Source organism: Amblyraja radiata, chromosome 45 (assembly GCF_010909765.2).
Source record: "Amblyraja radiata isolate CabotCenter1 chromosome 45, sAmbRad1.1.pri, whole genome shotgun sequence".
NCBI classification, from domain to species: domain Eukaryota; kingdom Metazoa; phylum Chordata; class Chondrichthyes; order Rajiformes; family Rajidae; genus Amblyraja; species Amblyraja radiata.
In genome coordinates, this window is record NC_046000.1 from 9591858 (window position 1) to 9617758 (window position 25901).

The 25901-nt window shown below is 49.6% G+C and overlaps 2 protein-coding genes across 4 annotated transcripts in view; one reads left to right on the forward strand and one right to left on the reverse strand.

The window, feature by feature from the left end:
• dmac1 (distal membrane arm assembly component 1) overlaps nt 1–610 on the forward strand; it is a 2881-nt gene extending 2271 nt beyond the window's left edge. The window contains exon 2 of the mRNA XM_033015392.1: nt 256–610. Within this exon, the coding sequence (XP_032871283.1) occupies nt 256–320 (65 nt within the window). The 3' untranslated portion in view covers nt 321–610. The remainder of the gene's footprint in view (nt 1–255) is intronic.
• Nucleotides 611–3182: 2572 nt separating this feature from the next.
• Nucleotides 3183–22812, reverse strand: ubxn1 (UBX domain protein 1). 3 transcript variants are annotated; one of them, XM_033015391.1, is made up of 11 exons: nt 22524–22812; nt 18722–18808; nt 16488–16541; nt 15422–15487; nt 15336–15385; nt 14604–14670; nt 13886–14077; nt 12657–12708; nt 11887–11997; nt 5445–5625; nt 3183–3470 (listed from the first exon to the last, which is right to left on the reverse strand). In XM_033015391.1, exons 2-11 carry the CDS (start codon nt 18778–18780, stop codon nt 3430–3432), a joined length of 873 nt encoding a protein of 290 aa, XP_032871282.1. In that variant the 5' UTR covers nt 18781–18808; nt 22524–22812; the 3' UTR covers nt 3183–3429. The 3 variants fall into 3 exon arrangements, with proteins under 3 accessions (XP_032871282.1, XP_032871281.1, XP_032871280.1); XM_033015390.1 differs by having other exon boundaries at nt 15336–15370; nt 15407–15487; XM_033015389.1 differs by having other exon boundaries at nt 15336–15487.
• Nucleotides 22813–25901: the final 3089 nt, after the last annotated feature.

Below are 25901 nucleotides of genomic sequence, written 5' to 3' on the forward strand. Positions count from 1 at the left end.
CGAGCTAGAGGAGGTAGTTGAGGCTGGGACTATCCAACTGTTTAAGAAACAGTTAGACAGGTACATGGATAGGACAGGTTTGGAGGGATATGGACCCAACGCAGGCAGGTGGGACTAATGTAGATGGGGACATTTTGGCCGGTGTGGGCAAGTGGGCAAGTTTCCACCCTGTATCAATCTAATGACATGATAATACTCTAAATATCGATGCAGTCATTTTTCCTCTCACGAATTCTCTTCCCTCTCTTGTGGCAGGGCTGCTGTCGTTTGGCCTGGTGGTATTGGTAGATCCTGTTAATAAATCACGGCCGAAGGAATGAGAACACAGCCGGAAGAGCGGTGAACCTTGATCGACCTTGCCACAGTGCAGACGTCAAATGGTGGAGACTTTGGTGAAATCCCGCTCTCTCCTGGGGCAAATCGATGAGGAAAGGACTGCTTATTTTTTCCGCCGGATTCTCGAGCTGTTCGGACAGGGCGCCCGCCGTATCAACAATAAGACTCATTGTGTGTGTTCGTGCTAATCGGGGCTCCACAGTATGTTCAGCGTGGCAAGCCACACCTGTAATTTGATCCAAGTAAAAATTAAGTTGCAGTGACTTTCTGAAAATGAGTTGGTACGAACACCTATCGCAGAAATAACAACCTGAGCTGAGCTGTAAACCCCAGCATCCTTGAGTTTAGAGGTACAGCGCAGAAACAGGGCCCTTCGGCCCATCGAGTCCGTGCCGACCAGCGATCCCCGCACACTAACACCATCCGACACACACCAGGGACAATTTTACATTTAATTCAAGCCTATTAAACTACAATCCTGTACTTCTTTAGAGCAGTGGTTCTCAACCTTTTTTCAGTGATGTACCCCCTGTGAGATATTTTTTCAGCCAAGTACCCCCTAACCAGCGCAAAAATATAGGCCTATATTTTAAAATCTCACGTACCTCCTGGAGTGCCTTCACGTACCCCCAGGGGTATGCGTACCCCCATTTGAGAACCACTGCTTTAGAGTGTGGGAGGAAACTGGAGATTGGGGGAAAAACCCTCGCAGGTCACGGGCAGAACGTACAAACTCCGTCAGAAGAAGGGTTTCGGCCCGAAACGTTGCCTATTTCCTTCGCTCCATAGATGCTGCTGCACCCGCTGAGTTTCTCCAGCATTTTTGTGCACCTTCGATTTTCCAGCATCTGCAGTTCCTTCTTAAACAGGTACAAACTCCGTAGTTGGGATGGGCCCCGGATCTCTGGCAGTGTGAGCGCTGCAAGGCAGCAACTCTACCGCTGCGCCACCGTGCCGCCCGCTATTTCTCACGGACACGGCATCAAGTTCTCTGCCACCTTAGGGTTGAAACACATATAGAACAGTATAGCTCGAGAACAGGCCCTTCTGCCCAAAATGTCTGTGCCAGGCATGATGCCAAGGCTAACTCTTATGTTCCCGCACGTGATCCATATCCACGTGCCTATGCAAATGTCTCTAAAATGAAACCATCATATTTGCCTCCACCCCTGGCAGCGAGTTTATTTACGCACTCGCTGACCTCTGTGTAGAACAAAACCTGCCCCGCACATCCCCTTTAAACTTAGCACCTCTCATCTTAACGCTATGCCCCCCAGCACGCCCTTTAAGGCAGAGAGAGATAAGATTCTTGATTTAGTACGGGCATGAGTTATGCGGAGAATGGGTTAGGAGTGAGAGATAGATCAGCCATGGCAGAGAAGCCTTGATTAGACTTAATTCTGCTCCTATCACTTATGAACTCGGTACAGGTCCACCAACAACTTTTCCAGCAGCTGCTTGTCCCGCACCTCCTTCAATCCGGATCTCGACCTCATCGGGACTTCCGCGGCTGATCGAATTGGCCCCCCCGCACTGCGGACAGTGCTCGAGAACTCCGGCCTCGCCCGGAGCCGGCAGATCCGTTCACAGAGCCGACTTTGCCATCCGGTATCTCGGCACCCTCAGCCCACTCCTGGTGGTCCGGCAAAACGGATAATCCAAAACAGACTCTGGGACTTAGTTTAGTTTAGAGATACGGCGCGGGAACAGTCCCTCCGCCCCCACCGACCATAGATCCCCGCACACTAACGCGATCCTAAACGCACCCGGGGGCAATTTACAACTTTACTTGGCCAACGAGCCGACAAACCTGTACGTCATTGGAGTGTGGGAGGAAACCGGAGCACCCGGAGAAAACCCACGCTGTCACAGTGAAGATGGTACACACTCCACACAGACAGCGCCTGGATTCGGGATCAAACCCAGGTCTCTGGAGCTGAGGCAGCAACTCCACCAGACGGCCACTACTTTTCAATTGGTCTCAGCACGAATCTTCATTAAACTCCGAGAGTGAGCTTGAAAGGCCCACCCCCCCCCCCCCCCCGAAAATGTAGCACCAGGCCGGGCGAGGCAATAAACAATAGGTGCAGGAGTTGGCCATTTGGCCCTTCGAGCCACCACCGCCATTCAATGTGATCATGGTTGATAGAAACATAGAAATAGGTGCAGGAGTAGGCCATTCGGCCCTTCGAGCCTGCACCGCCATTCGATATGATCATGGCTGATCATCCAACTCAGTATCCTGTACCTGCCTTCTCTCCATACCCCCTGATCCCTTTAGCCACAAGGGCCACATCTAACTCCCTCTTAAATATAGCCAATGAACTGTGGCCTCATCTACCTTCTGTGGCAGAGAATTCCACAGATTCACCACTCTCTGTGTAAAAAATGATTTTCTCATCTTGGTCCTAAAAGATTTCCCGTTTATCCTTAAACTGTGACCCCAAGTTCTGGACTTCCCCCAACATCAGGAACAATCTTCCTGCATCTAGCCTGTCCAACCCCTTAAGAATTTTGTAAGTTTCTATAAGATCCCCCCTCAATCTTCTGAATTCTAGCGTGTACAAGCCGAGTCTATCAAGTCTTTCTTCATATGATCATCCCCAATCAGTACCCCGTTCCTGCCTTCTCCCCATATCCCCTGACTCCGCTACCTTTAAGAGCCCTATCTAGCTCTCTCTTGAAAGCATCCAGAGAACCGGCCTCCACCGCCCTCTGAGGCAGAGAATTCCACAGACTCACAGACCGATCTCGACCTCATCGGGACTTCCGCGGCTGATCGGCGGGTCGAATTAGCCCCACCCCCCGCGGCCGGGGCTAGTTACGCATTGAATGAGACGGCCAGATTATTTAAAAAATGTTTACACTTTTTATTTCGCTTTTTATCTTGAGACAAACAAGTCTTTAGTTAAAGGCAGGCAGGCCGTGCACGGATAAAGCCCTGGAGATGGCAGGTGTGCACACACTTGTAGGCACTGTGTACGTTCAGGCAAGTGACTCTGGCTACGCTCTCCCCGTCGCTCCAAGGCATTTTATTTTTTTTACGGCGCCAAGTTAGTGCGGTGGTGAAGGAGGTTCCCCCGCCCGCTGTGTTCACTTCTTGCAGACAATCAGGACCGCAGAAGGTACCAGACCTGGAAAAAGTTGAGTGTAGTTTAGTTTATGGTCGCGCGAGCATCGAGGTACAGTGAAAAGCTTATTTGTTGCGTGCTAACCAGTCAGCGGAAAGACAATGCATGATTACTATCGAGACTGTAGACACAATTTTGGGCCCCATATCAAAGTCAATTTTACTCGTCACATGCACCCAAAGGTGCAGTGAAATGAATTTGCCAGCAGCGATACACTTAAAAATCTGAGGAAGGATGTGCTGGCTCTGGAGAGGGTCCAGAGTTGGTGATACCAGGAATGAGTGGGTTAGCATGTTTGATGGCACTGGGCCTGTTCTCGCTGGAGTTTAGAAGGTTGAGGGGGGGGGTAGACCTCATTGACACTTGCAGAGATAGAGTGGATGTGTCCCGACCTGAAACGTCACCCATTCCTTCTCTCCAGTGATGCTGCCGGTCCCGCTGAGTTACTCCAGCTTTTTGGGTCTATCTTTGGATGTGGAGAGGATGCTTCCACTAGAGGTCGCAGACGCAGAATTACGGGCACTCTTTTAAAAAGGAGGTGAGGAGGAACCTCTTTAGTCAGAGGGTGGTGAATCTGTGGAACTCATTGCCACAGAGGGCTGTGGAGGCCAAGTTGGTGGATATTTTTAAAGCAGAGATAGACAAATTCTTGATTAGAACGGTTGTCATGTGGAGAAGGCAGGAAAATGGGATGAAGTGGCAGAGACCCTAGAACTTATGAACTTTAACGAATTGTATGCAAAAAAAATAAATAAAAAATCATTGTACATCTGTAGCTGTGATAATAAAGGAGCAGGTAGTCAAAAGTGCTGGAGAAACTCAGGGGGTGCAGCACCATCTATGGAGCGAAGGAAATAGGCAACTTTTCGGGCCGAAACCCTTCTTCAGACCTGATGGATCCATCATAGAAACATAGACAATAGGTGCAGGAGTAGGCCATTCGGCCCTTCGAGCCTGCACCGCCATTCAATATGATCATGGCTGATCATCCAACTCAGTATCCTGTACCTGCCTTCTCTCCATACCCCCTGATCCCTTTAGCCACAAGGGCCACATCTAACTCCCTCTTAAATATAGCCAATGAACTGTGACCTCAACTACCTTCTGTGGCAGAGAATTCCACAGATTCACCACTCTCTGTGTAAAAAATGTTTTTCTCATCTCGGTCCTAAAAGACTTCCCTCTTATCCTTAAACTTTGGCCCCTTGTTCTGGACTTCCCCAACACGGGAACAATCTTCCTGCATCTAGCCTGTCCAACCCCCTAAGAATTTTGTAAGTTTCTATAAGATCCCCCCTCAATCTTCTAAATTCTAGCGTGTACAAGCCGAGTCTATCCAGTCTTTCTTCATATGAAAGTCCTGCCATCCCAGGATCAGTCTGGTGAACCTTCTCTGTACTCCCTCGATGGCAAGAATGTCTTTCCTCAGATTAGGAGACCAAAACTGTACGCAATACTCCAGGTGTGGTCTCACCAAGACCCTGTACAACTGCAGTAGAACCTCCCTGCTCTGATACTCAAATCCTTTTGCTTCAGTCCATCATTCTGAAGAAGGGTTTCGGCCCGAGATTCTCCAGCATTTTTGTGTACCCTGAAACTGACTATGCAGCCGAGGTAGTTTTTCGCCAGATTTGTACGTGGTTCATCGCATTCTTACGCAAGGTCCCTTGGTTACAAACTGTGTGTTTGTCGAGTACTTATCGCTACATAACATTCCTTACAAAACAGATTATGTCCATAGACAATCTACAATGAATTCTCTCATTGGCAGCTAAGCAACCAAGTAGGTAAATCGGGAATGTGTAGGACGGAACTGCAGATGCCGGTTTACACCGAAGAAAGACACAAAGTGCTGGAGTGACTCAGCGGGACAGGCAGCATCTCTGGATAGAAGGAATGGGTGACGTTTCGGGTCGAGACCCTGCTTCAGGCCTGGAAGATCTGGATTATAACATAATAAAGAAGCATTGCTGTTACCTAACTCCTGAAGGGGCTTCTCCATGTCCTCTTCAGAGAAGACTTTGCGGGGGAAGGACGTCATGAGGTTGAAGTTGTCGGTGTCTTCCTGCTGTTGGAGCTGCACGTACAGCCTGACGGAAGCCAGCTGCTCCCTGCTCTTGAAGGACTGTGTGAGTTGCGTCCCGTCTAGCAAGCGGATCTGTAGCAGGGGGAGGGAGAGAGGGAGGGGGAAGGAGAGAGGGAGGCAGGGAGAGAGGGAGGGAAAGATGGAGAGAGGGAGATGAGGAGGGAGGGCGGGAGGATGAGAAGGAGGGAGAGAAGATCAGTCAAAAACAGGCAGCTCACACCCCACACTCCTCCCCTCCTTTCATGTGCAACCTCCCACCACCACCCCCAGGAACCCAAGTTGATAACTGCCCTTTGATTTGTTTGGGTGTCAGGGGTTATGGGGAGAAGTCAGGAAATGGGGTTGAGAGGGACATACACACACGTATTTGTTTAAGGGCCTGTCCCACTGTACGAGGTAATTCAAGAGTTCTCCCGAGTTTCCCCTGATTCGAACTCAGAGAATTACGGTAATAGCCGTTCGTAGGTACTCGGGGCTCTCGTGGACATTTTTCGCAGTGCTGAAGAAAACGTCACGAGTTACCGCGTTTCCCGAGTACCTGCCGTTAGCGTTACGAGCCGCTACGGGACATCCACGAGCTCCGACGTACCCGCTACGTACATTCGACGTGCTTACGAGTCTGATTTTTCGGGAGAGCTCTTGAATTACCTCGTACAGTGGGACAGGCCCTTTAGTTTAGAGATAAAGCGTGGACAGGCCCTTCGGCCCACCAAGTCTGCACTGACCAGCGATCCCCGCACATTAACACTATCCTACACAAACTAGGGACAATTTATATTATACCAAGCCAATTCGCTGATGAAACTGTACGTCTTTGGGATTGAGAGGGAAAGATAGGTCAGCCATGATTGAATGGCGGAGTAGACTTAATGGGCTGAACAGCCGTATTCTGCTCCTAGAACTTATGATACTGACCTCCGGTGTTGTCTGTGTGGAGTTTGCAGGCCCTCACTGTGACCTCGTGGGAGTCCTCCCATGTTTCCAAGGATGTGCTGGTGGGTTATCTGGCCCCGAGTGCGTCAGAGACTCGGGGAGGAGCCAACGGGCGGCACGGTGGCACAGCGAGTAGAGCTGCCTGCCTCACGGTGCCAGAGACCCGGGTTTGATCCCGACTACGGGTGCTGTGTCAACGGAGTTTGTACGTCCCCCTCCCCCCGTGGGTTTTCTCAGGGAAGCTTCGGTTTCCTCCCACGCTCCAAAGACGTGGAGGTTTGTCGGTTAATAGGCTTGTTATAAATGTAAATTGTCCCTAGTGTGTGAGTAGGCAGGTTGTTCGAGTGTAGATGGGACATGTTGGCCAAGTTGGGCCAAAGGGTCTGTGACCACACTGTATCACTCTATGTCTATGAGACAGCAGAGTGGCCCAGCAGTAGAGTTGCTGCCTTACAGCGCCAGAGACCCGGGTGCGATCCTGACCACAGGTACTGTCTGTATGGAATTTGTACATGATCCCCGTGGGTTTTCTCTGAGTGCTTTGGTTTCCTCCTGCTGTACAAAGTCTCCTGCTCTACAACGGTGTGTGTAGGCTAATTGGCTTGGTAAAATTGTAAATTGTCCCTAGTGTGTGTAGGATAGTGCTAGTGTGCGGGGATCACTGGTCGGCACGGACTCGGTGGGCCGAAGGGCCTGTTTCCGCGCCGTATCTCTAAACTAAACTTTGTGCGACTGAGTTTACAGTTTAGTTTCTTGTCACTTCTACAGTGAAAAGCGTTTGTTGCGGCTGCGTGCTGTCCAGTCAGCAGAAAGACAATACATGATTACAATCGAGCCACAATCAAAACACACAGGTTTGTCCTGTCATTGCAAACAATAAGACCTCAAAGCTCACAAAGGTTGGCGCGAGCAGCAGGTGAACAGGGTGAACTGTGCACTGTTCTGGTTTCACAGCGTTCTTTACCCTGTTGTTTTTCTCCCCACCCTGCTTTCTGGTGCTTGCTTCCACTTTTGTTTCTAACCCCACGCTCTTCCAAGGAAAACAAAGCAGCCCGATATCCCTCGAGCTCATTAATTCTCCCGTCTCCTTCCCGATGCATTCACCAGCCCTTGCATGGTATGTGTGTGCATGCGTGTGGTGTCTCCGTGTGCGTGTGCTGTCTGTGTGTGTGTGTGTCTGTGTGCGTCCGTGTGTGTGTCTGTGTCTGTGTGGGTGTGTGCGCGTGCGCATGCGTGCGTGTGTGTGGGTGTAGGTACGTGCGTGCGTGTGTGTGTAGGTGCGTGCGTGTGTGTGTAGGTATGTGCGTGTGTAGGTGCGTGCGTTTGTGTGTGTAGGTACGTGCGTGTGTGTGTGTGTAGGTGCGTGCGTGTGTGTGTGTAGGTGCGTGCGTGTGTGTAGGTGCGTGTGGGTGTGTCTGTGCGTGCGCATGCGTGTGTGCGTGTGTATAGGTGCGTGCGTGCGTGTGTGTGTAGGTGTGTGCGAGTGTGTGTGTAGGTGCGTGTGCGTGGCTGTGTGTGTTTTTTGGTGGGCAGGTTTGCGTGCGATGCTTGTGCCCAAAATAGGGGGCGGAAAGAAAAGAAGATTGCCGCAGACATCTGACCATTCATTAGCGTGAAGGTCTGTGTGTAAACCTTGCACACATCCTCGACAGAGACCAGGGATGTCCCCACTGGTTTCACACCCAAGGGACCCAGCAGCAGCTGCGAGATCAACAGCTTTACAGCAGACACAAGGAACCGCATATGCTGGAGTTGGACACAAAATGCTGGAGCAACTCAGGCAGCCTCTCTGGAGAAGGAATAGGTAACGTTTTGGGTCGAGACCCTTCTTCAGGCTGATCTACACAGATGCTGGAGTTTGGAGTAGAACACAAAGTGATGGAGTAACTCATCAGGTCAGGCAGCATCTCTGGGGAAACGGGATACGTGACAATTCTTTGAAAGTTCCCGACCTGAAACATCGCCTATCCATGTTCTCCTGACTGGCTGAGTTACTCCAGCACTTTGTTTCTTTTTGTCATCTGCAGTTCCTTTGTTTCTCCACCTATCACTTGCCAGGCTTTGTCCAGCTTTCTTCACCCCCCCCCCCCCCACTTACATATAGTCTGAAGAAGGGCCCCCAATCTGAAACGTCACCAATCCATGTTCGTCAGAGATGCTGAGTCACTCCAGCACTTTAGAAAGGAGACGAGGAGGAGTTTCTTCAGCCAGAGGGTGGTGAAGTTGCAGAATTAATTACCACAAATGGTGTTGGAGGCCAAGACATTGAGTATTTTTAAGGCAGAGATCGATAGGATCTTGATTGGGAAGTGTGTGTAAGGTCACGGGGAGAAGGCTGGAGAATGGGGTTGAGAGGGGAAAATAGATCGGCGGTGATCAAATGAATAGAGTAGACTCGATGGGCTGAATGGCCTAATTCTGCTCCTCTGCCTCATGGTCTTATGGGTGCTGGAGATACTGGAAGGGGCCAGTCACCCGAGAGGGAGAATGTACAAACAAATAGACAATAGGTGCAGTAGTAGGCCATTCGGCCCTTCACTGTGATCAAGGCTGATCATCTACAATCAGTACCCCGTTCCTGCCTTCTCCCCATATCCCTTCACTCCGCTATCTTTAAGAGCTCTAGGTCTCTCTTGAAAGCATCCAAAGAATCGGCCTCCACCGTCCTCTGAGGCAGAGATTTCCACAGATTCACAACTCTCCGTGAAAAAGTGTTTCCTCGTCTCCGTTCTAAATGGCTTACCCCTTATTCTTAAACTGTGGCCCCTGGTTCTGGACTCTCCCAACATCGGGAACATGTTTCCTGCCTCTAGCGTGTCCAAACCCTTAATAATCTTATATGTTTCAATAAGATCCCCTCTCATCCATCTAAATTCCAGAGTTTATAAGCCCAGCCACTCCATTCTATTAATAGCGGAGTCAGGGGATATGGGGAGAAGGCAGGAACGGGGTACTGATTGTGGATGATCAGCTATGATCACATTGAATGGCGGTGCTGGCTCGAAGGGCCGAATGGCCTACTCCTGCACCTATTATCTATTGTCTATAATATATGACAGTCCCGCCATCCCGGGTATTAACCTGGTGAACCTACGCTGCACTCCCTCAATAGCAAGAATGTCCTTCCTCAAATTTGGAGACCAAAACTGCACACAATACTCCAGGAGTGGTCTGGAGTGAAACCAGAGCTCTCTGAAATGCCTAGCAATCTTTGAATCTTAAATATAATCCTTATGTTTCACGTTGCTGGCCTTTGCAACGACCCCGGTGAGTTCTGCTCCACTCCGCCCTGCCTCGTTCTCCAAAGTGAAACTGCTCCTCGGTTAGTTTTGGTTTTGGTTCGTGTCTGGAGCAGAGATTTGTCTGGCAGTCTCCCAGCTCCTTCACCCCCACCTGCACTGCCCCTCCCCAGAGGCTGAACCTTCGTGCTCTGGAGCTGTGGGAGGGGGCGGCTTGGGCCGAGCACGTCACCTCCTGCCAGCAACGGGTTTGGAGTCAATCCAGACATTCCACTCTCTCACCGGCTGCACTGAGGTGCAATTGTCTGCCAGGGGAAGTAGCTCGGGGGCCATCTTTAAAATGGATGACGGGGTTGAGACCAAGAGGGTTAATGAGTCCACTCAATAACCACAAATCTGTAGCCTCCTTTTGCTCTGGTATTTTATTTAATTCACATGTTTCATCAATAATGTTTTATTATTAATGTTTAATGCTTTACATGTCGTTCCTAACTGTCACTGTATGTCATTGTCACTTGCGGGCGGAGCACCAAGGCAAATTCCTTGTATGTGAATACTTGGCCAATAAACTTATTCATTCATTCCTTGGTATCCTATTTACCCGCTGACTTTTACAGTCTTTTTCTTTAAGTTTTAGTTTATAGTTTAGAGATACAGTGCAGAAACAAGCCATTCGGCCCATCAATTCCGTGCTGACCAGCGATCACCACTGGCACTATCCCCCCCCACACACACACACACACTCACGAGGGACAATTTATGATTTTGCCGAAGCCAATTAACCTACAAATCTGCTTGTTTAGTGTCGAGGTACAGCGTGGAAACAGGCCCTTCACCCACACCAACCAACAAGTCCCATCTACACTGGTCCCACATGCCATATCCCTCCAAACCTGTCCTATCCATGTACCTGTCTAATTGTTTCTTAAATGTTACAATAGTCCCAGCCTCAACTACCTCCTCTGGCAACTCGTTCCATACACCTCTATCAGATCACCCCCTCATCCTCTTGCGCTCCAACCTGCTCAACCTCTCCCTGTAGCTCAGACCCTCGAGCAGCAGTGGGTGAATTAGTGTGGTGGCTACAAGGGAGGCACAGAAGTAAAGGGCGAAGCACCAGTGAGGTTAGCAAGCAGTTTTATCTCACAAGGGGGAGTGGGGAGGATGAGTAGTTGTATTGTTTAAAGATCTAAATGCTTTGCTATCTCTAAACTTCCTTGCAATAGAAGGCAATGTGCCATCTGCCTTAGGAACTATTGGTTCTGGTTTGTACACAAAGTACAGCCTAGTTTAGAGATACAGCATGGAAAAAGGCCCTTCAGCCCATCGATCACCCGTTCACACTAGTTCTGTGTTATCCCTCTTTCTCAGCCACTCCCTGCACATGAGGGGCGATTTTACAGAGCCCCAATTAACCTACAAAGTCCCGCAAGTCTTTGGGATGAGGGAGGAAACCAGAGCACTGGGAAGAAACCCATGCAGTCACAGTGAGATTGTGCGAACACCACATAGACAGCACCCGAGGTCAGGATGAACCCGGGTATCTGGCGCTGTGAGGTAGAGCCTCTACCCGCTGTTCTCCTACTCACAGAATGGTCTTTGAGTTCATACAGCGTGCAAACAGGCCCTTCGGCCCAACTTGCCCACACCGGCTAACATGTACCAGCTACACTAGTCCCACCTGCCTGCGTTTGGCCCACATCCCTCTAAACCTGTCCCATCCACGTACCTGTCTAACTGTTTCTTAAACGTTGCGATAGTAAATATGGCAAGATAGTCTTGCTCCTTATCCTGAGCTGGCAGGGATTATCTCATGGGAGGGATGATCAACAGTTTTGGACTTGAGATACAGCACAGATAGAGGCCCTTCGGCCCACCGAGTCCGTGCCGACCATGGACACCAACACTATCCTACACACTAGGGACAATTTACAATTTTAACTGAAGCCAATTAACTAACAAACCTGCACGCCTTTGGAGCGTGGGAGGAAACCGGAGAAAACCCACACGGTCACGGGGAGAACGTACGCGCGAACGCCGTACAGACAGCACCCAGGTCTCTGGCGCTGTGAGGTAACGCCTCTACCCGCTGCACTGCTGTGCCATCTGAGCCCACGGGACAGCCGGAGGGTTAAAGGGCTCCCGGTGGTAAAGCACTCACCTGTAGCTTGCATTCATCGTACTCCCTCTTGGCCAATGGTGCTTGGCTAGACTGAGGGAGCACTGGCGTTGGCTGCGGTGGAGAGACTGTGGCCACGGGACCTCCGCCAAACTGGGGTGGGAGGTGGGAAGAAAAGGGGACACGGTTTAGCGATACAGCACGGAAACAGGCCCTTCGGCCCACAGCTTAATTTAGAAATACAGCAGGGAAACAGGTCCTTCGTCCCCCAGCTTAATGTATATATATACAGCACGGAAACAGGCCCTTCGACCCCCAGCTTAATTTATATATACAGAATGGAAACAGGCCCTTCGGCGCATCAAATCCACAACTTAGTTTAGTTCAATTTACCGTCACCTGTACTGAGGTACAGTGAAAATATTTTTGTTGCCTGTTATCCACTCTGCAGAAAGATTATACATGATTACAATCGAACCATCGTGTGCAGGTATAGGATAATGGAAATAACATATAATGCAAGATAAACTCCAGTAAAATCTGATTAAAGATAGTCTGAGGGTCTCCAATGAGGTAGATGGGATGTCAGGACTGCTCTCTGGTTATAGGATGGTTCTGTTGCCCTGCCTTGGCTTCAAAGCCTTGCCTGGAATAACATGTGGGAAGAAACTGTCCCCGAATCTGGAGGCGTGTTTGGAACTTGACGTGTAGATCCGGTAACCAAGGAGGCAACGCCTCTCCAACCACTCCCCCCACACACACACACACACCCCTGCCAAGGAAAGTACATGCATTGAAGGACCTCTACTCACCTTCAGTGCTCTCTCAGCCTTGTCTCTCTCGATCTTTTCTCGAACTCTCTGCCTGAAATAGCGGTGGAAAGATGGAGTCAATGGCGGCGGGGTCAAAAGGGGAGGCAGAGGTGTCACATCAGAGTGCATCTTCAGCCCCTCACTCAACCGAGCCCACTCAGCCACTGGACAGATCGGGAGAACTCAAGAGAGTCATTTAACCCAGAGGTGGGGAATCGGGAGAGACAGGCCTAAGGTGGGCTTCATAGAATCACACAGCGTGGAAACAGGCCCCATGGCCCAACTTGCCCACCCAAACCAACATGCTAGTTCCACCTGTTCCCAATGTTGGGGGAGTCCAGAACCAGGGGCCACACACAGTTTAAGAATAAGGGGTAAGCAATTTAGAACGGAGAAGAGGAAACACTTTTTCTCACAGAGAGTGGTGAGTCTGTGGAATTCTCTGCCTCAGAGGGCGGTGGAGGCCGGTTCTCTGGATACTTTCAAGCGAGAGCTAGATAGGGCTCTTAAAGGTAACGGAGTCAGGAGATATGGGGAGAAGGCAGGAACGGGGTACTGATTGGGGATGATCTGCCATGATCACATTGAATGGCGGTGCTGGCTGCAAGGGCCGAATGGTGAGTCTGTGGAATTCTCTGCCTCAGAAGGCAGTGGAGGCTGATTCTCTGGAAGCTTTCAAGAGAGAGTTAGATGGAGCTTTTAAAGATAGCGGAGTGAAGGGATATAATAATAATAATAATACATTTTATTTATGGGCGCCTTTCAAGAGTCTCAAGGACACCTTACAAAAATTGAGCATGTATAGGAAAAACATGTAAGGGGAATGAAATAAATAGTAGAGACATGACTAGTACACAAAGTAAAGACAGAATTCAATACAAAACACAGCATGAGGCAATTAATGCACAGATGAAGATATGGGGAGAAGGCAGGAACGGGGTACTGATTGTGGATGATCAGCCTTCTTCGAAGGGTCTCGGCCCGTAACGTCGCCTATTTCCTTCGCTCCATAGATGCTGCCTCACCCGCTGAGTTTCTTCAGCATTTTTGTCTACCTTGATTAGTGCGGGTGTCGGGGGTTATGGGGAGAAGGCAGGAGAATGGGGCTAGGAGGGAGAGATAGATCAGCCGTGATTGAGTGGCGGAGTAGACTTGATGGGCCGAATGGGTTAATTCTGCTCCTATCGCTTATGACCCCCCCCACTCCCGCCCCCACGGGGTCTGGTTACTTGGCCCGGATGTCCTCTTGCTTCTCCTTGCGCCTGTCCTCGGCGATCTTCTTCATCTCCTCCTCCTGCAGCTTCTGGCGGATGAGCGAGAGCTCCTGGCCTTGCTTCCGCCGCTGTTTCTCCCGGTTCACCTCGTCCTGCTTCTCCCGCTCCTCCCGCTCCAGTTGCCGCTGCTTCATCAGCTCCTCCAGCCTGCGGGGCGGAGAGAGGCCACAAGAGGCCAAACATCAGCATAGAAACATAGACAATAGGTGCAGGAGTAATTTAAGGGGTCACAGTTTAAGGATAAGGGGGAAATCTTTTAGGACCGAGATGAGAAAAACATTTTTCAGAATAGAATAGAATAGAATCTTTAATTGCCACGCAACCAGGGTTGGTGGTATTTGGGTTCGGTACATGATGGTACACTGCTTTTGTTACATACCACTAATAACACAGATCACCGTAATAAAGTGCATCCATAGTGGTGAATCTGTGGAATTCTCTGCCACAGAAGGTAGTTGAGGCCACAGTTCATTGGCTATATTTAAGAGGGAGTTAGATGTGGCCCTTGTGGCTAAAGGGATCAGGGGGTATGGAGAGAAGGCAGGTACAGGATACTGAGTTGGATGATCAGCCATGATCATATTGAATGGCGGTGCAGGCTCGAAGGGCCGAATGGCCTACTCCTGCACCTATTTTCTATGTCTATGTTTCTATGTTTCTAAAACGTCCCTACCTTCGTAGCTGTTCCTTCTTCTCCTCCTCCGATAGCGATGCGTTCTGTTGGATCTGGTTGGAATTCTCTGTGGGAAAGAATCAGATTAGGTGAGCAGAACACTTCACAATGCAGGTGAAGAAGCTGAAGGGAGGGGGGGGGGCTGAAGAAACTGGAGTTTTGAAGGACAGGGGGGGGGGGCGCCTCATTGAAACGTACCGAATCGTGAAATGCCCGGATAGAGTGGATGTACTGAGCTGCTGCCTTTCAGCACTTGCAGCACCAGAGACCCGGGTTCGATCCCGACTACGGGTGCTCTCTGAACGGAGTTTGCACGTTCACCCCGTGGGTTTTCTCCGGGATCTCCGGTTTCCTCCCACACTCCAAAGACGTACAATTTTGAGGGTGAATTGGCTTGGTATAAATTGTCAATTGTCCCTTGTGTGCATAGGGTAGTGTGAGTGTGCGGGGACCACTGGTCAGTGCAGACTTGGTGGGCCGAAGGGCCTGTTTCCCGGAACTAAACTAAGTTCCCGAGCCGGTCTGGATTATCCGTTTTTGCCGGACTAACGAAGGTCACGGCCTCCGAGAGGAGTTGAACGGTGTGCCTGGGCAGCCGAAGAGATGGCGATAGGAACGAGCCCGTTTCCGGGCTGTATCTCTGAACTGAACTACAGGAACGATGGGCGGAATGGCATCTTGCCAACTGTGGTGCTCGGGTAACCAAAACCTCGCCGATACTTTCACACTTGCCTTGGAAGGTTAACTCTGCCTCCTCGGCTTCCGATCTCTCCACGGTGCCCGATCTCTCCACGGTGCCCGATCTCTCCACGGTGCCCAGGACATCGCCCTGTGGTGGAATGTAGGGTTCGTCCAGATTGGGGTCATCTTCGTGCTCCATTAACCTGGGAACGGGGGGGAGGGGAGGAGATGGATGTTAGGGTGGAAGAGAGCGGCCGATCGCCACGCCCAAGGACGACTCCCGATCCGACACAAAACTAAAACCCCACGCTGCCGGAAAAGCAGGCCCGTCTCTGCCGCTGCGGACCGAGCCCGCCCGGCCCAGCTCGAATGCCGCGGTCTCCGGTGAGGCCGGGAACCCATCTAAAGGCTCGTGTTCGGTGGGACCGGAAACCCGCCGATCGGCGCAAAACGGGATGGAGCTGGAGACGTCGGGCATGAGGGGGCAAGGGCGGGTTGAACGGTGGCACCCCCGGGTCACAAAGATGGCTGGGCGAGGAAAGGAGAGACGTCGGTTCACGGACTCAGGACTTTGGCAACGGCGCCTATAATGGCGGTGCCCGCATCTGTAATACATGGTAAAGGTATGTAACTGTGCAGTCGCATATCTGACAAATAAAACACCACTGACTATAGACTAGAGAAATTCAGAAATCACCCCTCAGCCTCCTGCACTCCAAGGAATTAATTCCAAATCTTTCCCTACACAAGTCAGAAATCGGAGGTGCGAAGGGACTTGGGAGCGCTGGTGCAAGATTCCCAAAAGGTTCATTTTTGACCATCAAGTCCATAGCGAGGAAGGCAAATACACTGGCAGGCATTTATTTCGAGAGGATGAGAATTCAAAAACAGGGATGTATTGCTGAGGCTTTGGTCGGATTGCATTTGTGAGCAGTTTTGGGCCCCATATTTGGGGAAGGATGTGCTGGCCTTGGAGAGGGTCCGGAGGAGGTTTACGAGAATGATCCCAGGAATGAGTGGGTTAACGTATGATGTTTAAGAAAGAACTGCAGATGCTGGAAAAATCGAAGTTGGACAAAATTGCTGGAGAAACTCAGCGGGTGAGGCAGCATCTATGGAGCGAAGGAATAGGTGACGTTTCGGGTCGAGACCCTTTTTCAGACGTGAGGGACGAGTAGCAGAGAGAGAATAACACTTCCGTACCAGTCCATTGCTTTCTCAATTCCTTGATTCCCTGACAATGCCAACGCCCTTTCCCTGGGAAAAAAACACAGAAATAACATAGTTAAAACAAAGCTGAGGCTTTATAAGGCACTGGTCATAGAGTCATAGAGTGATACAGCGTGGAAACAGGCCCAACTTGCCCACACTGGCCAACATGTCCCAGCTACACTAGTCCCACCTGCCTACATTTGGTCCCTATCTCTCCAAACCTGTCCTAGCCATGTATCGGTCTAACTCAGGGGTGGGGAACCTTTTCATGTCGGAATGCCGCATTAAGTTAGCTGTAATCTAATAAAGCCACATCCAAGAAACTTCAATTAGATATAGGATTATTTATTTTTTTAATCTTCTTTTACTCTTTGGGTATTTTAAATACGTTCATTTTAAGATTAAACTAAAAATAATAAAAGACAAACAAATACATATTAATAAAAATAAAAGGATTTGTTCTACTAAATTTGGATCCATTCAAAACGCCGCACTTAATGGCCTAGAAGGTCGCATGCGGCCTTAAGGCCACAGGTTCCCCACCTCTGGTCTAACTGTTTCTTAAACGTTAGGATGGTCCCTGCCTCAACTACCTCCTCTGGCAGCTTTTTCTATACGCCCAGCACCCTTTGTGTGAAAAAGTTACCCCTCAGATTCCTATTAAATCTTTTCCCCTTTACCTTAAAACTAGGTCCTCGATTCACCTCTGGGTAAAAGACCGTGTGCGCCTACCCGATTTATTCCTCTCGTGATTTTGTGCACCTCTATAAGATCACCCCTCATCCCCCTGCGCTCCAAGGAATAGAGACCCAGCCTGCTCAACCTCTCCCTGTAGCTCACACCCTCTAGACCTGCAACATCCTCGTAAATCTTCTCTGTACCCTTTCCAGCTTGACAACATCTTTCCGATAACATTGTGCCAAGAACTGAACACAATGCTGGTGACTGATCAAACTGCTCTGAACCCAAGGGTAACATTTTCCACACAAAGAGCGGTGGCTGTATGGAACGAGCTGCCAGGGGAGGTAGTCGAGGCAGGTAGCCATTGCAATGTTTAAGAAACATTTACACAGGTACATGGATGGAAAAGGTTTAGAGGGATATGGGCCAAATACAGGCAGGTGGGACTAGTGTAGGCGGGCCGAAGGGCCTGCTTCCACATAATGTTACTCTATGACACTCGGTAGATGTAGAAACGAGGAAATGCAGATGCTGGTTCACACAAAAGACACAACGTGCTGGAGTAACTCAACGGGTCAGGCAGCATCTCTGGAGAACATGGATAGGTGATGTTTTGGTCGGGACTACGAAGGTATACAAAAATGCTGGAGAAACTCAGCGGGTGCAGCAGCATCTATGGAGCGAAGGAAATGGGCAACGTTTCGGGCAGAAACCCTTCTTCAGACTGATGGGGGGTGGGGGAGGGGAGAAGAAAGGAAAAAGGAGGAGCCCGAGGGCTGAGGGAGAGATAGGAAGGGGAGGAGATGGCAAGGGCTAACAAAATTGGGAGAATTCAATGATCATGGCCCCAGGATGCAGACTCCCCAAGCGGAATATGAGGTGCTGTTCCTCCAATTTCCGGTGTTGCTTGCTCTGGCCATGGAGGAGGCCCAGGACAGAGAGGTCGGATACGGGATGGGAGGGGGAGTTGAAGTGCTGAGCCACCGGGAGGTCAGGTTGGTTAATGCGGACCGAGCGGAGGTGTTCAGCGAAACGATCGCCAAGCCTCACCGATGTAGATCAGCTGACATCTAGAGCAGCGGATGCAATAGATGAGGTTGGAGGAGGTGCAGGTGAACCTCTGTCGCACCTGGAACGACTGCTTGGGTCCTTGAATGGAGTCGAGGGGGGAGGTAAAGCAACAAGTGTAGCGGTTGCAAGGGAAAGTGCCCGGGGAGGGGGTGGTACGGGAGGGAAGGGAAGAATTGACAAGGGAGTTACGGAGGGAGCGGTCTTTGCAGGACTATTCTTCAGATTCATTGTAATTGGGGGGAGGGGGAAGAAAGCTGGGAAAGAGGAGGGGGGGTAGGACAAAACCTGGCAAGTGAAGAAGATACTGCCTGACCCGCTGAGTTACCCCAGCACTTTGTGCCCTTTCACCCAGTAGGAACCGCTAGGAGGGGGGGGGGGACAATGGGAAGAGCTAACCAACGCAACAGAACGGACTTCCATCCGTATGAAACGTGGCCTCCTGTCCGGGGTACGGCAAGATTGGGAGCACTTACGCTCTGTTGTGGGAGAAGCCCATCTCCATCATCGATTCCAACGCATTCATCTCGGTCATCCCCTTCAGTCCGGATCAAGAAGATAATCTGTGAGGGAAGTACAGAGCAAATTAAGCATCAGATCCTAAGAATTGGCCAGATGTACAGAGAGCAAACTCAACACATGTGTAGGAAGGAACTGCAGATGCTGGTTTACACCGTAGACACAAAATGCTGGAGTAACTCAGCGGGACAGATCCTAGATTGTTAAGGGCTTGGACACGCTAGAGGCAGGAAACATGTTCCCGATGTTCCAGGAGTCCAGAGCCAGGGGCTACAGTTTAAGAAAGAATAAGGGGTAAGCCATTTAGAACGGAGACGAGGAAACACAGAGTTGTGAGTCTGTGGAATTCTCTGCCTCAGAGGGCCGTGGAGGCAGGTTCTCTGGACGCTTTCAAGAGAGAGCTAGATAGGGCTCTTAAAAATAGCGGAGTCAGGGGATATGGGTAGAAGGCAGGAACGGGGTACTGATTGGGGATGATCAGCCATGATCACATTGAATGTGATCGAAGGGCCAAATGGCCTACTCCTGCACCTATTATCTATTGACAGGCAGCATCTCCGGAGAGCAGGAATTGGTGACGTTTCCGGTCGAGACCCTTCTTCAGACTGAGAGGCAGGGGAGAGGGAAACTAGTGATACGGAAGAACATGCAAGGTGTGAAAAGGACAGATCAATGCAGACGATGTTCAAAGAATTGTACAAATGTTCATTGTTGACAATGGGGAAGTTGACAACGAGGCATGCAAACAGTAAAATTAATCAAGAGGACAGTGAAACTAGTCGGAGAACTCGGGTGGGGGAGGGATGGAAAGAGGGAAAGCAAGGGTTACTTGGAGTTAGAGACATCAAACTCATACCGCTGGGTTGAAAGCTGCCCAAGCGAAATATGAGGTGCTGTTCCTCCAATTTGCGTTTGGCCTCACCCTGACATTGGAGGCGGCCCAGGACAGAAAGGTTAGTGTGGGAATGGGAGGGGGAATTAAAGCGTTTGGCAACCAGGAGATCAGGTAGGTTTACGCAGACTGAGCGGAGGTTGGTTGGCTAACCGATCGCCCAGTCTCGCCGATGTACGTGAGTCCACACCTGGAATAACGGACATGGCTGATAAGGTTGGAGGAGGTACAAGTGAACGAAGTCACTCTAGTCGTTCACTGTTATCCTGGCGAGTTCCATTGTCTGTATAACTTGTTTTCACTTAGCACACAGCTAACAATGGCCAGTTTCCATTATCATTGTTACTTTTTTTGCTTATCTTTCGTTCATTTGTTCTATATCTCGCTGCATCACCGTCTATATCTGTAGTTTCCTCCCCCCCCCCCCACCCCCCCGACTCTCAGTCTGAAAAAGGGTCTCAACACTGCCCAGTCCATCATCGGCTCTGACCTCCCTACCTTCGAGGGGATCTATCGCAGTCACTGCCTCTAAAAGGCTGCCAGCATCATCAAGGACCCACAACATCCTGGCCACACACTCATCTCCCTGCTACCATCAGGTAGAAGGTACAGGAGCCTGAAATCTGCAATATCCAGGTTCAGGAACAGCTTCTTCCCCACAGCCATCAGATTATTAAACACAACTTCAAACAAACACTGAACTATAACAGCCTATTGCACTTTATCTGTTTATTTATGTGTGTATATATATATTCTATGGTATATGGACACACTGATCTCATCTGTATTTATGCCTACAATATTCTGTTGTGCTGCAGCAAGCACGAATATCATTATCCTATCTGGGACGCATTACAATAAACTCGCTTGACTTGACCAGAAACCTCACCGATTCCTTTTCTCCAGAGATGCTGCCTGACCCGCTGAGGCAATCCAGCTTTTTGTGTCTTATCATCAGCCTAATTTGATGATAGAAACATAGAAAATAGGTGCAGGAGGAGGCCATTCGGCCCTTCGAGCCAGCACCGCCATTCATTGTGATCATGGCTGCTCGTCCCCTATCAATAACCCGTGCCTGCCTTCTCCCCATATCCCTTGACTCCACTAGCCCCTAGAGCTCTATCTAACTCTCTCTTAAATCCATCCAGTGATTTGGCCTCCACTGCCCTTAATGACCTCCCCTTTATTCGAAGACTGTGGCCCCTGGTTCTGGACTCGCCCAATATTGGGAACATTCTTCCTGCATCTAGCTTGTCCAGTCCTTTTATAATTTTATATGTTTCTATAAGATCCCCCTCATCCTTCTAAACTCCAGTGAATACAAGCCTAGTCTTTTCAATCGTTCCTCATATGACAGTCCCGCCATCCCAGGGATCAATCTCGTGAACCTATTCAATTACAAGGATGTCCTTCCTCAAATTAGGAGACCAAAACTATACACAATACTCCAGATGTGGTCTCACATCACAAGAGACATCTCAGCCCTCAACTCCAACGTGGAAACAGGCAACTAACTAGAGGGGACTCGAGAGACTGCAAATGATGGAATCTCACGCACAAAGCAATCTGATGGAGGAACTCGGCACGTCAGGCAGCATCTGCGGAGAGGTGGTGAATCTGTGGAATTGATTGCCACAAATAGAAAAATACAACACGAGCAAAATGAGTGAAAATCTCAGTTTTTAAGATAAATTGGTCAAATATTGGTCACACATATGAAGTGCTAAACTATTATCTACCTCTTTAGTGACCCTTGGACTATCCTTGATCAGACTTTGCTTGCCTTACCTTGCACTAAACATTATTCACTTATCATGTATCTGTACACTGTAATGGCCCAATTGTAATCAATTGTTGTCTTTCTGCTGACTGGATAGCACGCAACAAAAGCTTTTCAATGCAGCTCGGTACACGTGACAATAAACTAAACTGAAACTGAATCTCTTGACCAGAGTTGGGGAATCGAGAGCTAGAGCACATGCCTTTAAGGCGAGTGGGAAAAGATTTAATAGGAACCTGAGGGGTAACTTTTTCACACACAGAGTGGTGAATCTCTGGAATTCTCTGCCACAGAAGGTAGTTGAGGCCAGTTCATTGGCTATATTTAAGAGGGAGTTAGATGTGGCCCTTGTGGCTAAAGGGATCAGGGGGTATGGAGAGAAGGCAGGGATGGGATACTGAGTTGGATGATCAGCCATGATCATATTGAATGGCGGTGCAGGCTCGAAGGGCCGAATGGCCTACTCCTGCACCTATTTTCTATGTTTCTATGTTAAAGGGTGGTGGGTGTATGGAACGAGCTGCCGGAGGAGATAGTTGAGGCTGGGGCTATCACGACATTTAAGAAACAGTTAGACAGGTACATGGATAGGACAGGTTTTGGAGGGATATGGACCAAACACAGGACTAGTGAAGATGGGACATGTGGCCAGTGTGGGCCGAAGGGCCTGTTTCCACGCTATGTGACTGCATATTCTGGCTATATAAATCACAGAATGTATTGCTTAGGGGAACTGTACAGCAACTTTTCCCCCAAAAATAAAAATATTTTGATCAGAAACACACAATTGTTTGCTTTCCCAATTTTAAACCATGGGATGTGGCGAAAACACAATTATAGTTCCTGGTTTCATCACCAACTTTGGCCCAGGTTTCGAGTGCTCCCTCTCCCCAACCATCACAACCAACCCAAAAAATAAAAATATTTTGATCAGAAACACACAATTGTTTGCTTTCCCAATTTTAAACCATGGGATGTGGCGAAAACACAATTATAGTTCCTGGTTTCATCACCAACTTTGGGCCAGGTTTCGAGTGCTCCCTCTCCCCAACCATCACGACAAGCCTAGCGGCTCGGGCCTACTTACACCGCTGGATCCGCGGTCTTTCCTACGCGCTGCGGCCGGCTGAAGGCGCACTCTGGCCGGGGGCGGGCGTTCAAATTGCAGTCGCTGTGTCCCGAGCGAGAGGGATGGAGGAGGGGGGGGGGGGGGAAGCTGGCGGTCGGACGATGTCTGTGTGCCGGGTCGATCCGAGGATGGTGCTCGTTGTTTTTCGCCACTGCCGGCTTCTTCCTCCAGCATCAGCGGCGGGCGCCGCAGACAACGAGGAAGCGGAGCCGTCAATCACCCGGGCCGGGGGAGGGGGCGGGGCCTCGACTGCCAGTCACGGGGTGGGGGCGGGGCTGATGACGTCAGACGCGTTGGGAATGGGCGGGGCGCGTGACGCCGATCGTCAGGGGGCGGGGCGTGTGACGTCGATCGTCGGGTGGGGGCGGGGCGGATGACGTCAGACACGGTGGGGAATAGGCAATAGAGGAGAGGCCATTCGGCCCTTCGAGCCAGCACCGCCATTCAATGTGATCAAGGCTGATCGTCCCCATTCAGTACCCCCTGGCAATCAGTCACCTGATTCTGCGGCTTTGCACTGACATTTCAATAACTCTGGCACTGGCCACTCAAATCAGCTGCCCTGGACATTTTAAAATTTAATTAAATTAAAATTTCTTTATTTATATAGCACATTTTTAGTCAACTTGCATTGACCCCCAAAGTGCTTCACATAATTACATTCACACACACAGGCAAAGGTGGGTGAAGTGTCTTGCCCAAGGACACACACAGAGGCCAAAGGTGGGTGAAGTGTCTTGCCCAAGGACACAACGACAGTATGCACTCCAAGCGGGATTCGAACCAGCTACCTTCCGGTTGCCAGCCGAACACTTAGCCCATTGTGCCATCTGTGCCCCTTTAACATAGAAACATAGACAATAGGTGCAGGAGTAGAGGCCATTCGGCCCTTCGAGCCTGCACCGCCATTCAATATGATCATGGCTGATCATCCAACTCAGTATCCCATCCCTGCCTTCTCTCCATACCCCCTGATCCCTTTAGCCATAAGGGCCACATCTAACTCCATCTGAAATATAGCCAATGAACTGTGGCCTCAACTACCTTCTGTGGCAGAGAATTCCACAGATTCACCACTCTCTGTGTGAAAAATGTTTTCCTGATCTCGGTCCTAAAAGATTTCCCCCTTATCCTTAAACTGTGTGACCCCTTGTTCTGGACTTCCCCAACATCGGGAATAATCTTCCTGCATCTAGCCTGTCCAACCCCTTAAGAATTTTGTAAGTTTCTATAAGATCCCCCCTCAATCTTCTGAATTCCAGCGTGTACAAGCCGATTGTTTTTTACTGTATTTTAATGTTGCTGTTTTACCTGCTTTTAACTATTTATACTGTTTCATCAGGGACTGGATTGTTTATATTGTTATTATGTGTGAAATGTTTTAAGTTTCATGTGCGATGTTCCGGTATTCCCTGGGAAACATCTTCTCATTTTGCACTGTACAACTGTTGCTTTGCAAGATGACAATAAAGGTTGATTTGATTTGATTATCCCCTGACTCCGCTACCTTTAAGAGCCCTATCTAGCTCTCTCTTGAAAGTATCCAGAGAACCTGCCTCCACCGCCCTCTGAGGCAGAGAATTCCACAGACTCACAACTCTCTGGGTGGTAAAGTGTTTCCTCGTCTCCGTTCTAAATGGCTTACCCCTTATTCTTAAACTGTGGCCCCTGGTTCTGGACTCCCCCACCATCGGGAACATGTTTCCTGCCTCTAGCGTGTCCAAACCCTTAATAATCTGATATGTATCAATAAGATACCCTCTCATCCTTCTAAACTCCAAGAGTGTACAAGCCCAGCTGCTCTATTCTCTCAGCATATGACAGTCCCGCCATCCCGTGAATTAACCTGATGAACCTACGCTGCATTCCCTCAATAGCAAGAATGTCCTTCCTCAAATTAGGGGACCAAAACTGCACACAATACTCCAGGTGTGTTCTCACTAGGGCCCTGTATAACTGCAGGACCTCTTTGCTCCTATACTCGACTCCTCTTGTTATAAAGGCCAACATGCCATTAACTTTCTTCACTGCCTGCTGTACCTGCATGCTTAATTTAATGGGCAGGGCGTGTGACGTCGATCGTCGGGTGTGGGCGGGGTGGATGACGTCGCTGTTGGGAATGGGCGGGTCCTGACCGTCAATCATTGGGAGTGGGCGGGGCGCATGACGTCGTTCGCTGGGAGTGGGCGGGTCTTGACCGTCAATCACTGGGAGTGGGTGGTGCCGAAGACCAGTTGAGGTGGGCGGGGCTCCATCTGTCACCGCCCCCGTCCACCTCCAGGGCAACAGATGTGTCAATCAGCCAGTAAGGGGGGGTGGGGGTCAGTGGGTATAAGGTCACAAGTGATAGGAGTAGAATCAGGCCATTCGGCCCCTCAAGGCTATTCCGCCATTCAATCACGGCTGATCTATCTATCTCTCCTTCATAACCCCATTCCAGGTGTCACCATAAGACTAAGGAGCAGAATTAGGCCATTCGGCCCCTCGAGTCCACTCCGCACTTCGATCATGGCTGATCTAGTACATTTTCGCGAAGAGGTACAAGGTAACAGGCCCTTCGGCTCACCGAGTCCACGCCCACCAGCGATCACTAGCGTACACTAACAATTAAATTAAAATTGAAATTGAATAAATGTTATTAGCCAAGTATGTACACATACAAGGAATTTGCCTTGGTGCTTTGCTCGCAAGTAACAACACGATATACAATAGACAATTAAAAATAAAACATTATAATTTAACCATGTGAAGAACGAAATAAAATGCCAGAACAAAAGGAGGCTACAGACTTTTGGCTGTTGAGTAGAGCTCATGGTTTTTATTTCTGGGTTTGGCGGCTTTGACAGGCCGGAATCCCCTTCCAGATAACCTACATCAGTCAGTGTATTGAGGTATAGAAGTTGGAAGGTCATGTTGCAGTTGTATAAGATGTTGGTGAGGCCGCATTTAGAGTACTGCATTCTGGGCACCGTGTTATTAGGAAAGATGTTATCAAGCTGGAAAGAGTACAAACAATTTATGAAGATGTTGCCAGGACACGAAGGTCTGAGCTACAGGGAGAGGTTGAGTAGGATGTGACTCTATTCCTTGGAGTGGGGTGATCTTTTAGAGGTGTATGAAATCAAGAGATCAAGAGTCTCTTGCCTAGGTGAATAGAAGACCAGAGGACATAGGTTTAGGATAAAGTGGGAAAGGTTTAATTGGTTCAGTCTGAAGAAGGGTTTTGGCCCGAAACGTTGCCTATTTCCTTCGCTCCGTTGATGCTGCTGCACCCGCTGAGTTTCTCCAGCATTTTTGTGTACCTAAGGTTTAATTGGAGTCTGATGGGTAACATTT

Bases quoted from the DNA above. Each gene is read 5' to 3' on its own strand.
- ubxn1 (XM_033015389.1), bottom strand. From the start codon at position 18,780: ATGACCGAGATGAATGCGTTGGAATCGATGATGGAGATGGGCTTCTCC. The intron at 14,078-14,603 runs GTAGGGACGTTT...TCCGCCCCGCAG, and splicing joins AAGAAGGAACAGCTACGAAG to GCTGGAGGAGCTGATGAAGC. The intron at 3,471-5,444 runs GTAACAGCAATG...AACTTTTTCCAG, and splicing joins GAAGCCCCTTCAGGAGTTAG to GTCTGGTACCTTCTGCGGTC.